The sequence below is a fragment of the Dipodomys ordii genome, unplaced genomic scaffold (genome assembly GCF_000151885.1).
Source record: "Dipodomys ordii isolate 6190 unplaced genomic scaffold, Dord_2.0 Scaffold4, whole genome shotgun sequence".
Taxonomy (NCBI): domain Eukaryota; kingdom Metazoa; phylum Chordata; class Mammalia; order Rodentia; family Heteromyidae; genus Dipodomys; species Dipodomys ordii.
The window spans coordinates 8,686,920-8,703,021 of NW_012267220.1; the positions used below are offsets into that span (position 1 = coordinate 8,686,920).

At 37.0% G+C, this 16,102-nt stretch overlaps 1 protein-coding gene across 1 annotated transcript in view; it reads right to left on the bottom strand.

Moving 5' to 3' along the window:
• Positions 1–16,072, bottom strand: part of Hpgd (hydroxyprostaglandin dehydrogenase 15-(NAD)) — a 28,380-nt gene extending 12,308 nt beyond the window's left edge. The window contains exons 1-4 of the mRNA XM_013026888.1: positions 15,910–16,072; positions 15,433–15,556; positions 12,096–12,202; positions 4,934–5,030 (exon numbers count right to left, since the gene is read on the bottom strand). Of these exons, the coding sequence (XP_012882342.1) occupies positions 4,934–5,030; positions 12,096–12,202; positions 15,433–15,556; positions 15,910–16,002 (421 nt within the window). The 5' untranslated portion in view covers positions 16,003–16,072. The remainder of the gene's footprint in view (positions 1–4,933; positions 5,031–12,095; positions 12,203–15,432; positions 15,557–15,909) is intronic.
• Positions 16,073–16,102: the final 30 nt, after the last annotated feature.

Genomic DNA, 16,102 nt, shown 5'->3' on the forward strand with positions numbered 1-16,102 from the left:
CAATGGAATTCTATGCCTCCATCAGAAAGAATCACATGTAAGGAAATAGAAAGGCTTGGAAAAATTATATTAAGCTAAATAAGCCAGAGCCAAAGAAACATAGGGTGCCTGTTTCCCCTCATTCGTAGTAATTAGAATGTTCTTATAAATCTACAAGTAAACATAATGGATTGTAAAAGACAAAAAAAATACTTGGACATGGTAAATTGAACAGGGCTCTAAACATTCACGCAGTAAGACCAAAGGAGGATATTTTTAGAAAAGGATTACAAAGGCTCAATAGCTATGTGCATAGGACCATATAAAATGATGTTTATTGAAATGAACTCTGAGACATGGAAGCAGAGTTGTTTTGTTATTTTACTTGTGTGTGTGTGTGTGTGTGTGTGTGTGTGCTTCTTTTTCCCCCTTGTCACTGTTTTTGACTTCTGTACTTTGGGGAGTAGAAGGGGAGTACAGAAAGGTGAACTAGTATAGCAGTGATACTCACTAGGCATCATGTTGGAAATGAACTATACGATTTGTGAGAGAGGAGGATAGGGAGGAGAAAGATGGGGAAAAAACAAAGTAATAGATGACACTGTTCAAAAAGAAATGTGCTGATGAATTACCTGACTTATTTAACTAACTTTAATTTATTTAACCCCTCTGTTCATCACGTTTACAATAAATATTAAAAAAAACCAATCGTCCATCTCAGGGTGTGAATCCTGAGAGTCAGCAGCTGTGCTACGAAGCAAGAAACTATGTTTTCATCTTTTTGTTATGACCAAAGGAGAATGGGCTCATCCACCTGCCTTTCTCGCTTACCACTTCTCTAATATGAGGATAAAGAGAGAACTAGTGGGAATCAATTTATCTAAGTTCCTGCATTTAAGCACCATATGCACTTCCTCGTGTAATTTTCCATATAACAGAACAAGTTATGTGATTTTTTCTTCCTTTTCTGTCCTGAGCACGAAGCCCAGATCTTCCAGGCAGCACTTGATTGCAGAGCTAGCTACACCCCTAGCCCTCTGATCTTGTTCCTTCCCTTGATGTTAATGTTTGCCATAAAGTTATATTTTAAAATGTGACATGACAATAAAAAGTGACCTAGGCTTTCATAATACTTCCAGAAAGATAAATCCAATAGTACTTTGCTGTGATTAATTCACAGAAAGCTTCTCCTACTAGTGAACTCAAATCCTCTTTGCTAAGCCAGGCGCAAGTGGCTCAGTAATCCTAGCTACTCAGGAGGCTGAGATCCGAGGATCTCAGTTCAAAGGCAGCCTGGGCAGGAATGTTTGTGAGACTCTTATCTCCTGTTAGTCACCAGAAAACCGGAAGTGGTGCTGTGGCTCAAGTGGTAGAGCGCTAGCCTTGAGCTCAAGAGCTCAGGGACAGCACCCAGGCCCAGAGTTCAAGCTCCACGACTGACCAAAAAAAAAAAATCCTTTTTCTAAAAGTTCAGAGGAGACTCAGATGAGCCTAGTTATTCAAGATTACTATGATCCAGATATCTGAATTACAGGGATTACAATTTCAGGACCTAGTACAAAGTCCCACTGAATTAGAACATGTATCTGACCAAGTCCCTAGGGAATGTTTCTGTACATTAACATTGGATGATCTCTGTTCTACTAGAGTATTCATTTCTCAGTTTATTTTTATTATTATTATTATTAATTTTATTTTTTGTATAATGAATAAGAAAGTCTTTTAGAAAAAAATGTTTTTGATCATGGGGCTTGAACTTTGGGCCTGGGCACTATCCCTGAGCTCTTCAGCTCAAGGCAAATGCTCTGCCACTTGAAGCACAGCACCACATTTGGATTTTTGGTAGTTAATTGGAGATAAGAGTCTCATGGACTTTCCAGCCTGGGCTGGCTTTGAACTATGATCTTCAGATCTCAGCCCCTTGAGTAGCTATGATTACAGGCATGAACCACCAGTGCCCAGCAGAAAAATAATGTTAAAGTTCTATTTCTACTTAAATTTTTTTATACAAGAAGTATAACACCCCCTATATAATTTATCCACAACTCCAAAGAGTCACTAATAAATATTGGACTTGACTGCTTTATAATATGTATGTCCTTAAAGACTTTAGTACAACAGGCATAAAAGACCCGGTCTCCACAAAAGGCCTGGGGAACTGTAGTTTAGCTGAAAGGAAGTATGGCTCACAAACTCATGACCCTTAGCATGTGAGCAATTACAATCCAGGATCAGCACCCATCATATGACATCTGCTAACATACAGAAAAATAAAGCTCCTTTTATTACCAGTGTCTCTTCTCATCATGCTTGTCAATTTATGTGGCACATTTGAGATTATTTTTATAAATATAAATTAGACATGGTTGTAACACCTCTGTTGTAATGGCTTATAAGGACTAAATATGGAATGGCTCAGCCAGTAGTTGACTTCAAAGCCTGAAAATTTACAGTTATAGCTTAGAGTTAGTGCCCTTCCTTATATTAAGAACAGTTGTAAAGACTTATCTTTGGCCTAGAAACAAAGGAAGATGACCAGAGTTTTCTCTTACCTGAAATGTTTTGCTTCTTGAGACATAACAGTTCAACTACTGTTCTTGGAGCAGAAGTCTCATAGTTTCTTTTAGTAGTTAAATAATCAATGTGAGAATAAGATTGAATGTAATGTTTACAAACAAAAACCAAAACAGCAGAGTTTTTTGGGTCAACAACGATAAAGAACCACTTCTGAAGCTGCACATTTGCTCCATTTTACTCCTTTGTTGGCAAACTCATTACTTGCATTTGGAACTCTATTTGTGTCAGTGTCTATTTCTCAGTAACCTCTCTGTTTAAACCAGTATGTCAGCTGAAAGTTTCACTATGATAATGAAGACTTCCACAGAATCAATTTAAGAGGTCACCAGAACTACCCTGTTTAAACTGAAGCTTTCTCAGAGCCACCGCTTTCCTAGACTTAACAGAAAATGCTTGCAAGAAAGGAAGTTTTGGAAAATGCACAGAAAAACAGCATTAGCCATTTTACTTTGATAACTCTGGTGAGGTATTTTGGTATTCTGACTTCTACCTCTGTGCTCTACCCTGAAAACATCACATTGTTGATAGTATTTCTGACCAAATAGTGGAGATTAAGGGGTCCCCTCCTATACCTTCTATTATTATACAACTTTTATTATTTAAATTAATCTCATGATGGGAGAAGAATAGAAATTCTTGAGTAATGGACAATATACTCGGAGATATTTTTCAAGCTTTTGTGAGATGGAACAGCAACTGGCCAGAATGAATAAAGATGCCAGATGTGGAGGTCTGCATCATGAAGGGAGAATGCCAGGGGAAAGCTGGAGGAAGTTACAGATGAAGCAGAATGTGCAAAGACACACATTTCTAATGGGGTCACCTGGTGTGCTAGGGTAAAAGTCTGAGGGAAAAATACTTTGGAATGCTACCGTAGTTACTGAGTTCTAACAGTGGCAGGACAGAAAATCAGAACAGTTTTCTCACTGAGTTTATAATGACTCTGTTTTTTCAAAGTTTTAGCAAAGATTTATTTTAGTAAAACAAGACAAAGTGGGGACAAATGAGAAAGGTAGAAGCATCTCTTGTTTTAGATGAAAGACCTTGCTCATGTAACTGTAACCCCTCTGTACAGTATTTTTACAATAAAAAAACATCTAAAAAAAGGAACTTTGGAGAAACCAATATACTAATTCACTGTTTTATCTGTATGAATGCAAAAAGACTAATAATTATTTACCTCAATATATAGAATAAATTTAGTTTCACCATTTTGCTCTAGAATTTAAGTCTCCAGGAACCTAAAATCTGGCTCTGTCTAGAGTACATAGCTCTTTTAGTAATACTCAGGCTTTTACCATTTATGCATTGTTAGAATTGAAATGATACAGTTCATAAGCAGATGTCATATTAGGAAAATTAACCAGATTATCCTGAACAAATCACAGAATTAGGGTGGTTAATAGCATTAGGGATGTTATTTTAACGTTAAGTGAACCAGAGAAAATCAGATGCTAATCTATATTTCAGAATGTCAAAAGAAGATTTACAAATCTCCACAGGTAGCAGCTTTCTAGTGGTTTAGAGATCATCTGTCAATGATTTCTAGATAAGTAAGAAAATTGGTAAGAATCAACAATGGATTCAGATTTAGAGCTCAAAATATTATGTCTGGCTACCCAAGTACTGTGGGTGAAGTTGAAGAATAGAGCTTCATTTTAGTTCTTTATATTTTGTTAAAAGTGCTTTCATTTTGCATTATTGCTTAGAAGGGTTAAAATAATCTTTTAAAACCAGTAACTCTGGGAATATAAATATATATTTAAAATAGCCTGTAAATAACATATATATCTAGTAAATGTAATATATAATACATAATAATATACAATGTTATATAAAATAGATATAATATTTTATATATAATATATTAAATAGTATATAAATATATTGGTATACATTTTAAAAATATAAATATTGAAAATAGTACCACTGTCAGATAAGCTAAAAAGGTATAGTTAGGACAGTAAAGTAAAAATAGTTCAAAAGCCGGGTGCTGGTGGCTCACACTTGTAATCCTAGCTACTCAGGAGGCTGTGATCTGAGGATCCACAGTTCAAAGGCAGCCCGGGCAGGAAAGACCGTGAGACTCCTATCTCCAATAAACCACCAGAAAACTGGAAGTGGCGCTATAGCTCAAGTGGTAGAGCACTAGCCTTGAGCTGAAGAGCTGAGGGACAGTGCTCAGGCCCGGAATTCACGACCAACCAAAAAAAAAAAGTTCAAAGTTTTGGAATAGAAAATTCCATAGAACTGTAACAAAAAAGAATCAGAGTTTTGATATCAAATCTGAGTGATGGTCCATACCTTAAAGACAGACATCTTGTGGTCCAAATAAATGGCATGAACATAGTACTGTTAATATGATAGTTGCCCTTACCTGCCAGGGAGGACATATTGATAATGACGCCACCTTGACCTCCATGCTGCTTACTCATGTAATCCAAACCAAGGTAGGTTCCACCGATAACAGAAACCTAATCCAGACATTAAAATGAAAAAATAGCAGGAGAGCCATTAGTATTTTTATCATACATTCATGTGATAAAATTTATTGTTGCTATTTTATATGTCTGTAGAGAGTTCTGCAAATATTATTGATGAAAAGTCTTGTAAGTTTTTCAACAGAAAGCTAGTCATTAAATTCCTGCAGTCCCTTTTATACTTGCCTCACAGTTATTAAGTTTTGAATTAACTTTTATTTTTTCCCCAGTTTTAGGTGCTGAATTCAGGATCTTGCACTCGCAGCTTTTTTACTGATGAGGTTCCGACACTTGAACCATGCTTCCAGTCTATTTTACTACTTTATGGGAGATGAAGTTTAACAGACATTTCAGCCTAGGCTGGGATTGATCAGCAATTCTTCCAATGACAGCCTGTGCCACAACACCTGTACTTGACTTTTAAAAAACAATAACAACAAATCCTACATCTAATTTCCAATGGTCAAAGAATAAAGAGATTATTTCATTACTGACAAAAATAAAAAAATGATATTAAGTGAAATAAGCCAGGCCCAAAGAAACATAGGTCCCATGGTTTCCCTTATTTGCCATAACTAGTATATCTGAGACAAGCAGAAAAGGTCAGATAAGTTGATGTTAGGTGAAATGAACCCCGAGATACAGATTCAAAATTTTTTTCTTTTTTGTGGTTGTTTCTAACATATATACAAGATGATTTCTTTGTTGCTTTGTATGTCCCTTCCCCATGGTATAACCCTTGCTTTCATTGTATTTTTTTTTTTTGGGTCCGGTCGTGGGGCTTGAACTCTGGGCCTGGGCGCTGTCCCTCAGCTCTTGAGCTCAAGGTTAGCGCTCTACCATTTGAGCCACAGTGCCACTTCCGGCTTTTTTTCTTTTTGCTTATGTGGTGCTGAGGAATTGAACCCAGGGCCTCAGGCATGCAAGGCAAGCGCTCTACCACTGAGCCACCTTCCCAGCTCTTTCATTGTATTTGATGTTGGTATAATTTGTGGAGGGGAAGAAAAAAAAAACAAATAATTTAAATAGGGATTCAGGTGGACCCATTGCAACAATGAGATGTACAAGTCGTTATGTTGAAAAAGGAACTTTATAACTTTGGGGGGGGTGAGAGGGAGGATGGGAAGGGATGGGAGGGGGAAACGAGGAGGCAACAACGCTTGATAAGAAATGTACTCATTATCTTCCCCATGTAATTGTAACCCCTCTGTACAGTATTTTCACAATAAAAAAATTAAAAAAGAATTTTTAAAAAATCAAATGAGCACACTTATTTAATAACTTTGGTTATGAAGAGACAATTATTATATGTCATACTGAAATAATTTATTTGTATTGGAAATTTTAATTGCTTCCATTAATTATAGCAGTCTTTACCTTAAAACCACTCTCCTGGGCTGGGAAGGTGGCTCATTGGTAGAGTGCTTGTCTTGCATGCATGAGGCCCTGTGTTTGATTCCTCAGCACCACATATGCAGAAAAAGCCAGAAGTAGTGCTGTGGCTCAAGTGGTAGAGCACTAGCCTTGAGCTGAAGAGCTGAGGGACTGCCCAGGCCCAGAGTTCAGGCCCCATGACCGACAAAAACGACAACAACAACAAAAACAAACAAAAAAACCCCCACTCTCCTAAGTTCTTCCATATTGAGAATAATGCTCAAGTAGTAAAAATAAGTGGATATGGTAAATCTGTTGTTTATATTTCTCATCAGGAGGAATAATGTCTTCCTATGAAACACACACACATACACACACACACTTTTTCACTGTTGACACTTTCAATCTCTTATTCTTCCATCTCTCCTATCTTATTTCTCTCTATTTTGCTGCTCCTCTCAGTTTATTTATCTCTCCTCTATCATAGTGCAATAAAAATGTTTGGAATCTCAATCATGTAACTTTGTTTTTCAGGTCTTCACATTTTCTCCAATCCAGTTCTCAAAAAATATTGAGTGGCACACTTTTTTCTGAAACCCCCTTTTATCCTTTATTTTTTGTGCTAATTTTTCCATTTTTTTTGTTTCAGTGCTAAAATTATTGTCTTCTCCCTCGTTAGAATTATCGATATTTATAAACCTTTTCTACTGTAGTTCAACTGGATCTTCAGATATAATAGACTAGTAAGGGCAGCAGTTACCAATTTAATTTTTAATCAGCTTCCTTGGGAGTCAACAAGAGGAACACATTTATGAGCATCATTTCTATCCATTTCCTCAACTTCTTATTAGAGTAGGCAGAAGAATCTGCTTCACACAAAAATAAAAATGAGAATATGAGGGCTAGGATGTAGCTCTCTGGAAAGCACTTGCCTAACAAGTACAATGTCCTGGGTTCAAGCACAAGTACCAAACAAACAAACAAAAAAACATGAAAAAGCAAAAGACAAAAAGCCCTGAGTTGAAGCCCCAGAACCAGCACCAAAAAACAAAACCACCACCACAACAATGAGAACATGTAGGTGTTCATACTGAAATGGTAATATATTTTACTGAACACATGAACATTATGCTTTATCATTCACATACAATTATGGTCTATTTCACAGTCCTTAAAGGTAGTGCATTTATCTTCCCTCTTTTACAAGTTGGTAACTTAGAGATCAGAGAAACTATTCACCACGGTAGATTTAGGATTGAACTTTAGTTCTGACCCCAACACATACTATTTCTAGATTAAATCATTCACCAAGGAATTTAACACCCATTAGCTGTATCTTGATTAGATTATAATTTCCCCTTGAATGAGTATGAATTATTTAGGCCAATTATTAGCTCAAAAAGTTAAAAGTAGAGGAAGTGCATTACAGAACTCTCTTACCAATACTCAGTGTAAAAGTCTACCTCTGCTTCAATAGTTTTGCTCAGCCTCATTCTTCCTTGAACATTCCTTGTAAACTCTGAGCAGCTATAAATAAAACTGCTCTTACTGGCCTCAGACAAAGGAGGAAGCATAGAACAGTGAAACAAAGGCTGGGAGAGATTTTTGTGTATTTCTTGCATGGGAAGAGTGGTGACATCAGCAGAATGAAGAATAAGGAAGGGGTAACTTGATGAAAGTGGAAGGACAGAAGATACTGATCTATTAGGAAATTCCCTAAACACAGAAATAAATACTAGGATGCAAACTATCATACAATGGCAGTTCATCTTGTTAATATTAATTGAATCTCTACTCTGTAAAGACATGAACTAATAGTTTCATGTCTTAAAAGAGGTTATAATTTTGTAGCATAAATTACAAAAGTGTGAAATAATTCCAATCAATTGGTACACTATTAGAATGGAAGAAGAAATCAGTTGCAGCAGAAGTTTCTCTCTCTCTCTCTCTCTGGTTTATGAAAGAAAAGAGTAATGGTAGAGAATGCTTAGCATATGAAAGACCTTTATTTCAATCCCCAATACCAAAAGAAGAAAAAAAAAGGAAAGGGGAGATGGAAAGATTTTATATATATATAATATATATATATATTGAACTAGAGAAGTATATAACTATATATATATATATATATAGTTCTCTAGTTCAGTAGTTATCTCTGACAATGTGGAAAAACATGTAAAAAGACAAACATGGAATTGCATAAGAGCAAGGAAGCAAACTGTATCCCAAGTAGAGTTGGTAAACAAAGTTTATACAAACCACATACAAATATTTGCATTAGACTAACAGAGCTAATCACCTTGGAAAAATAAGGATTACTCGGCTTTTAATTTGCAATGGATGTAGATAGGAGAATGAACACATATTTAACATGTATCTGACTAACAAAGGTTATAGTGTTCTTTCTCTATAAATTTAAACTATCTGAAGTTAATCTAAGAAGTGGCTTATGACAGAAGGTCCCAAGAAAAATTAGTTGAATGAAAAGAGGTTACCATAAAATTTTGTCTTTTAGAATTTTTTTGTTTATAAATGATGTAGGTTCTTTCCAGCTTGCAGTGTGTTTGTCTATGCAAATATGCTGTATTATCTGAATGAAGAGAAATCATTCAAATTTCTTACTTTTGTGGGTCATTGTAGGTTTTATATTTCTCAATAGTAACACTAGGTACAGCTGATTTCTCAGAGAAAAAAATAGTAGGTGTCCACTAAAAATAGAACTTTTATATCCTAGTGACACTTAACTATAACAGTATTTGTTGTAACTTCTGATATTTCAATATCAGTAGTTACAAAATAGGAAGGCAGCTTCTCGGTGGTTTGTGCTTTCTCATGACATTGTTTGATTTTGGAAAGTGGCATATATTTATGAAAACATACTCTTTGTAATTATTTTAGTTTCCAACTGCTTACTCAAAATTTTTATTTTGTCTAGTAACAAAGAATGCAAAGAAGTATGATTTTTAATAAGTCAGAGATAACCACTAAATAAAAAGTAAAGCATGATTTTCTTACCAACAGAAAAAATTGAAACTGTCCAGTGAATTTATTAAAGGAAAGGAAAAATAATAAAAACAAACCAGTAAACATTAGAATATAAAATAGAAAAGTAAAAATAAATACGAATGGTTTAAATTCACAAATACATAAGCACAGATGAAAAAACCAGAACTCGGGGGCTGGGAAAGGCCTGGAAAGACCTTGGGTTCGATTTCTTAGTAACACATAAGCAGGAAAAAGCTGGAAGTGGCGCTGTGGCTCAAGTGGTAGAGCGCTAGCCTTGAGCTGAAGAGCTGAGGGACAGTGCCCAGGCCCAGAGTTCAGGACTCATGACTGACCAAAAAAAAAAGAAAAAAGAAAAGAAAAAAGTAGAACTCACACTACAACATCCAAAAGAGATTCAACAAAAGATTACTCATGCTTACAAAATAAGGGAATAAACAGGTAAATGTAAATAAAAAGGTATTAAAAGGAATAAGATGTATAATGGAATAAAAGGTACATGTGAAGCAAGAAAAAATTGTGGGGTACTAATATCTGGAAATATAGAATGCATCAAAATATTATAGGCAACAGATATGTAGGGTATAACTGATGAAAATAAATTAAATATCAGTAGATTCACAGCAATTTAAGCTTTGAATATTATTCATGTGTAATGGAGAGTCCAAACCAACTAAACTACTGAGAGAATAGAAAAACTGACATTTGTCATTTACATATGAAAAACTTTGTTCAGAAACTGACCAATTAAGGAGATCAAAGCAAAGGTATAATTGACCTTTGAAACAAATAGGAACATTATGTATTTATAAACTAATATGGATAAGCAAAGACACAAATATGAAATTAGGTATTAACTTAGTAAGTCAATGGTGTATTAAATATTAATATGCCATAGTAAAGTAAAATTAATCCAAGACATATAAATATTTGTAATAACTTTTCCATTTATTTTACTATGTTACTTATCTAAAGTAGAAGAAAATCAGAGATGTGACTCAAATCAGGAAATGTGTGTGTGCTTAATATTTTCAATTAGAATCCCAGAAGAATTTTGAGGCAAATTTGACAAGCAGGTTTAAAAGTTATTTTTAAAGATAATGAATCATGAACATTGGAGGCACATATTTAAAACAAATTCAAGGAAGGTGTTTGTATTCTAAACTTATACCTTTTCTTGATTACAGTAATTTAGGAATCCATCAGTTTGGGGGAGACTTTTGTACCTTAATTTAAGGAAGACTTATCTATTCTGTTTTGTGAGGTATTATAATTCTTATTACCTCCAGGAAATTACTACAGTTGAGCAATTACTCACTGGAATTTCAATTTTGGCCCAAAACATCTTGACTAAGCACTGTCTTCAAGAAATTATATTGGTTACTGGGAAGGGAACAAAAGCATAGTAGCCAGTTTTTATTTTTAAGGAATTTAATATCCTAGAAGTTTTTCAGGAAGTGGGAAGTCATTCTATTTACATTTGCATATAAATAAAATGCCTGTTTTTCAATTCTGGCAAGAGTTTGCTGAGAAAGCCTTGTGTCACCTGTGGGAGGTTTTCCTGACATGTGTTTTAGCTAAGATTTATCTTTTTTATTCTTTTTTTTTGGGGGGGGTCCGGTTGTGGGCCTGAACTCTGGGCCTGGGCGCTGTCCCTCAGCTCTTCATCTCAAGGCTAGTGCTCTACCACTTGAGCTACAGCGCTACTTCCGGCTTTTTTTTTTCTAATGTGGTGCTGAGGAATCGAACCCAGGGCCTCAGGCATGCAAGGCAGGCGCTCTACCACTGAGCCAACTTCCCAGACCCTCTTTTTTATTCTTTATTTGTAAAAGTGGCAAAAAGTTGTGGCCTTATCAAACCCCAACAGTTTATGATGCAAGTGTTCATAGAAGGAAATAGTCAACAAACTTGTGCCAAAATGTGTGAAAATTTTATTACTTAATGTTATCTTCTTTGCCATTTAGTTCAGAACTAAATGATCATCAAACCTTGTTGGAATCACACACACACACACACACACACACACACACACACACACGCTTTTTGATAAAATCTACAAAGCTTTATAACTACTTTAGCTTTGTTTTCTGCTGTTTGTCTTGCATTATATTAAGATTACACACCTGTAATTCCAGATACTTGAGAGGCAGAGGTATGAGGATTAGGGTTCATGGCCAGCCCGTGCAAATAGAGACTCTATCTGCAAATTGATCTAAAAGCAAAAGAACTGGATGTGTGGCTCAAGTGGTAGAACACTTGTCTTAGCATGAGGTCCTGAGTACAAACTCCAGTTTGACACACACACACACACACACACACACACACACATTATTTTCTAAATAAATAATTTAAGTCAAGGTTTCTTCAAAGGGTCAAATAGTGTAATAAATATTTCACCCATAGTATTCACCTGTGCCATTATAGCATAAAAGCGGCCATTGATAATGAATAACCAAACTAAATACCTGTGGCATTCTACAACATGCAGAAACTAAATTTCATATTTAGGCATTTCATATTATTTTTAACTACTTAAAATGCAAGTCATATTTTGTTTATAAATTATACAAAAACAAGTAGTAGGACATTTGGGCTGCCAAGTTAAGAGTATGCCAACTCCAGAGTGTTAGATAGCACATTACTAAATAATGTTAGGCAATAAACATACCCCAGATAGCTTACCAAATTAATTTGCAGAGTTTTCTCCCAGTTTTTCTCATTATTCACTCCAGCATTATTGACCAAAATGTCCAATCTTCCAAAGTGGTCTACCACTTTTCTAAAAGTTTCTGATAAAAAAAACACATTATAAGGATGTTTTTAGTTTATATATATATATACACTGAATTCAAACTCTGTGTCATGAAATGAAGTTTTATTTTCCTGCCTAGTAAAAACTATACTCATCTGGTGTGAGTTAATTCCTTACTTCTCAACATGTGGTTTGTGGACCAGTATCATGAGTCAGCAGTAATTGAGCTTTGTTAAACTTATAGAATTTTGACAGGCATCGGTGACTTATGCTAGCTACTCAGGAGGCTGAGATCTGAGGATCATGGTTTGAAATCAGCCTGGCAGGAAGGTCTGTGAGAACCTTATCTCCAACTAACCAACAAAAAGTTGAAAGTAGAGCTATAGCTCTCAAGTGTTAGAAAGCTAGCCTTGAGCACAAAAGCTCAGAGACAGTGCCCAGACCTTGAGTTTAAGGCCCAGAACTGACACAAAAAGCAAATCAACAGCAGCAACAACAAAGAATTTTGTAGGTAACACATAATTATTAAATTAGAATATTGCTTAACATATCTCTAGATTAGTCATATGTACATTAATGTCCTATAATCAATAATTCGAGTGAATCTTAGAAAACTGAGTATCCTAAATTGAGGTCTTGAAGGTCAAATTGAGCATCTAACATCTCTCTGTACCTGAGAAATTATTGGAGCTCTAAGACATGGAGTATGACAGACATCCATTTTTTTAGTAAAACATAACATTTTACAAGTGTTATATAAATAAATGTAAGTTTTTTTCTACTTTATTTGGTCACAATTGAGTAGATGCATAATTTGGTCATAATTCAGGTGTTTTGGTGTCCTAGTAAAAGCCTAATTTTATACAGTTGATTTTATTAGAATAATCAAACTTTTGTGGTTACTATTGCACTTTCTAATTGTATTACTAGTTTACATTATTAGTTTGTATAACCTTATCTTCATTCAGGGAAATGTGAGTGTAGAATCTAAGACCTGAAGGTCATTCACTAAATTGTCCAAACACATATCCAGTTCTTGCTAACCCTTTTCAGCCAGTTCATGCTCAGCTTTTGGACCTTAGTATTGAGAAACTCAATGTCTTTCAAAGAAGCTCTTTCAATCCTTCTGGTGATTGACGATGTTTCTGTGGGTCCTTTGCCTTTCATTGTGATTCTCTTGCTACAGACTATTGATAAAAAATGTGATTATTTCCCCATAAGATAAAAAGGTATTCTTAGATCTCTAGGCTAACATATATGCTCCTTAAAAACAAAAGATCAGTATAAAGCTTGTTTTGACTGAAACATACTCATAGAACTATTAACAGCCACAAACGTAGTTGGGAAGGTCTGGATTAATCAGTACCCAATAGGACAAATCACCATGCTTATACTTGGTCAAAAGATGTGTTGTATCCCTCACAGTGATTCTACTTGCATGGAAAATAATAATAACAAGGAAAAACAGTTCACTTATTTTTCATGGAATTTTAAAACTGTTTCTTTAGAACTCAAATTAGTGCCAGAAAAGGTATTCTGGAGAACACAAATTTTTATTTTATTCCCTCCCCCCACCCGCTTTTAGCCCAGATTCCTCTCTCCCTACACACCCCTACAGAAACTGTCCCTAATTTGTAGAAAACAAGGTTCATAAATATGCATGTGCAATTTTTTTAAATGTCCTTTTCTCATTCCCATCTCCACTGCTTTCTTTATACTCTTTTTAGTGGCAAACATCATTTTGTTTCTGACATGAACGAGGTGAAGTGACTTATAATTTAGTGCTTGCTAATGTATCTATGCGATGGCCCTTTTTATAGTTTACCTAAAACTCTCTGTGCTGTAGTCTGTTAATTTGTAGAGTAACTTAGATTTAGGCTATTTCCCTGGAATTTTCCAGCTGTGTATCTCTTTTTTTATTTGACTTTGATGAAGTTAAACAGTTTTGAAAGGGTAGGCAATATTAAATCCTAAAAGTAAAAGAATCAATGCTATGCCTATGTTTTCTCCACATTGATTTATCCTTATGGAATACTTTAGCTAGAGCCAAGGTACTGATTTGACATACTGGGGAGGACAATAATTTTGAAATCTTATAAGCTGAGATAGAAATGACATTCAGATTATCTATATTGTTTCCTTTCTTACCAGAATGGATAATGGGATTTGACATGACTCTATATCATTGAACCACAATATCATGTGCCATCAACAAAATTATCCTCTAGCAAAATATGTTCTAACACTGTGTCTACAAATATGTTCTACTCATGCCTGCTTTTCTTTGTTATAGAGCTTGATAAGCAGTTTCAGATTTTAGTTGCATAATTTCCTTTCAATTGATCTTCTTGAACTTTAGGCATCTCCTATCATAACAATTCATTTTCACCTCTTCAGAATATCTGACAAATTTAAGAAACTCACACTTCATTGTGCTTTTCCACAGGGAACACTGGGCTGAATGCCATGGACATTTTCTGACATCTGGATTTAACATGTACCTAGCTACTTATTCAGTCCTTTTGAATGAAACTTTGTGACAAACACATATCCTATATTTTTCTGCTAGAAAAGTAACACTTTTAGGTAACTTATTGGGGCTGTATTTACCACCAGTGAGTTTATTGTGTATGCTACTATTATCTATGATGCTTCACAAATGGACTGGCCTATTTTAAGAGAGTGCAGAGAAACAGAAGGCTGGTGGAAACTTTTCTTCTCCAGTTCTAACCCTGAACAGTTATTATTTTTTTCAAGTACTATCTCCAGGGGGTAGAAAGCCAGCAAGAACATCTGGTTACTTGAATGCTAGAATGCACACACACACACACACACACACACACACACAGCCTTATTACAATGTCACTGGATTCTCTTCCTGTTTTCTGAGGGTTGTTTGCTATGGTGCCCTTAGCCTGTGGTAACTTCTAAGGGCCGTGTGCAGCTTCGATCATTTAATAACCACTGTAGCCGCACTGTCTTTGAATATACAAAGGCTTTATGATTACACTGTGTGCTGGCCAATGACTAAACTAAAAGCGATCTTCCAGCCGTCTGGTCCTTTCCTAAGCCGCTGTGGCTTTGGGGTTGCGGGTAGGAAAGCTCTCGGCGGCGTTGGCTGGCTCTGGGAGGTGAGCTGCGGGGCGGACGGGCTGGCGCTGGCTGGGTCTGGGCCTCGCTAACTCGCTTATCCCCGGCTGCCGTCAGGTTGTTGCACGTCCAGGGCGTGCTCCAAGGGGATGGATGGCTCCGCGGGTCTGGTCTTACCTCTCAGCTGTTCCTGGTCAGCCACATCGCACTGGATGAACAGCGTCTTCTGCGGTTCGAACTGCTCGTCCAGGGCGGCCTTGCACTTGACACCTGCCTCTAGGTTCCAGTCCACCAGCGCCACCTGAACACAAGGGGCGAGGCGCCGCGGCGGTGTGAGCGGCGCCGGGACCTGAACTCCGCGCGCGCGCGCACACACGCGTGCACACACACATGCGCGCGCACCCACACACACGCGTGCACACACACGTCAAGGAACAGCACACTCCCGCAGACTTGCAATGAGGCAGTTAAAGTCCAGCTTTTCCGGCTGCTCAGCAGCAGAGTTTGGAAGGGACCAGCGGGGTGGGGGTAGGGGTTGAACCCCCGAGGAGTGCACCCCCATTTCTCCCCTTACTCCTACCGCTCGGGACCCATCTAAGAACCCGGGCGGGTGTCTGGGAGGTGAGGGGGGGGAGGAGGTGACAGAGAACTTACCTTGGCCCCCTTGAACAGCAGCGCCTCTGCAAAGGCTCTGCCGATGCCCTGCGCCGCGCCGGTCACCAGCGCCACTTTGCCGTTCACATGCATGGCGGGGCGAGGCTGGGGCGCGCGCTGGGCGAGGAGGGCCGGCCGGCTGTGCGTCTCTGCGCCCGCCCGCACGGCCCGCTGCAGCTTTTATGGCCCCCTT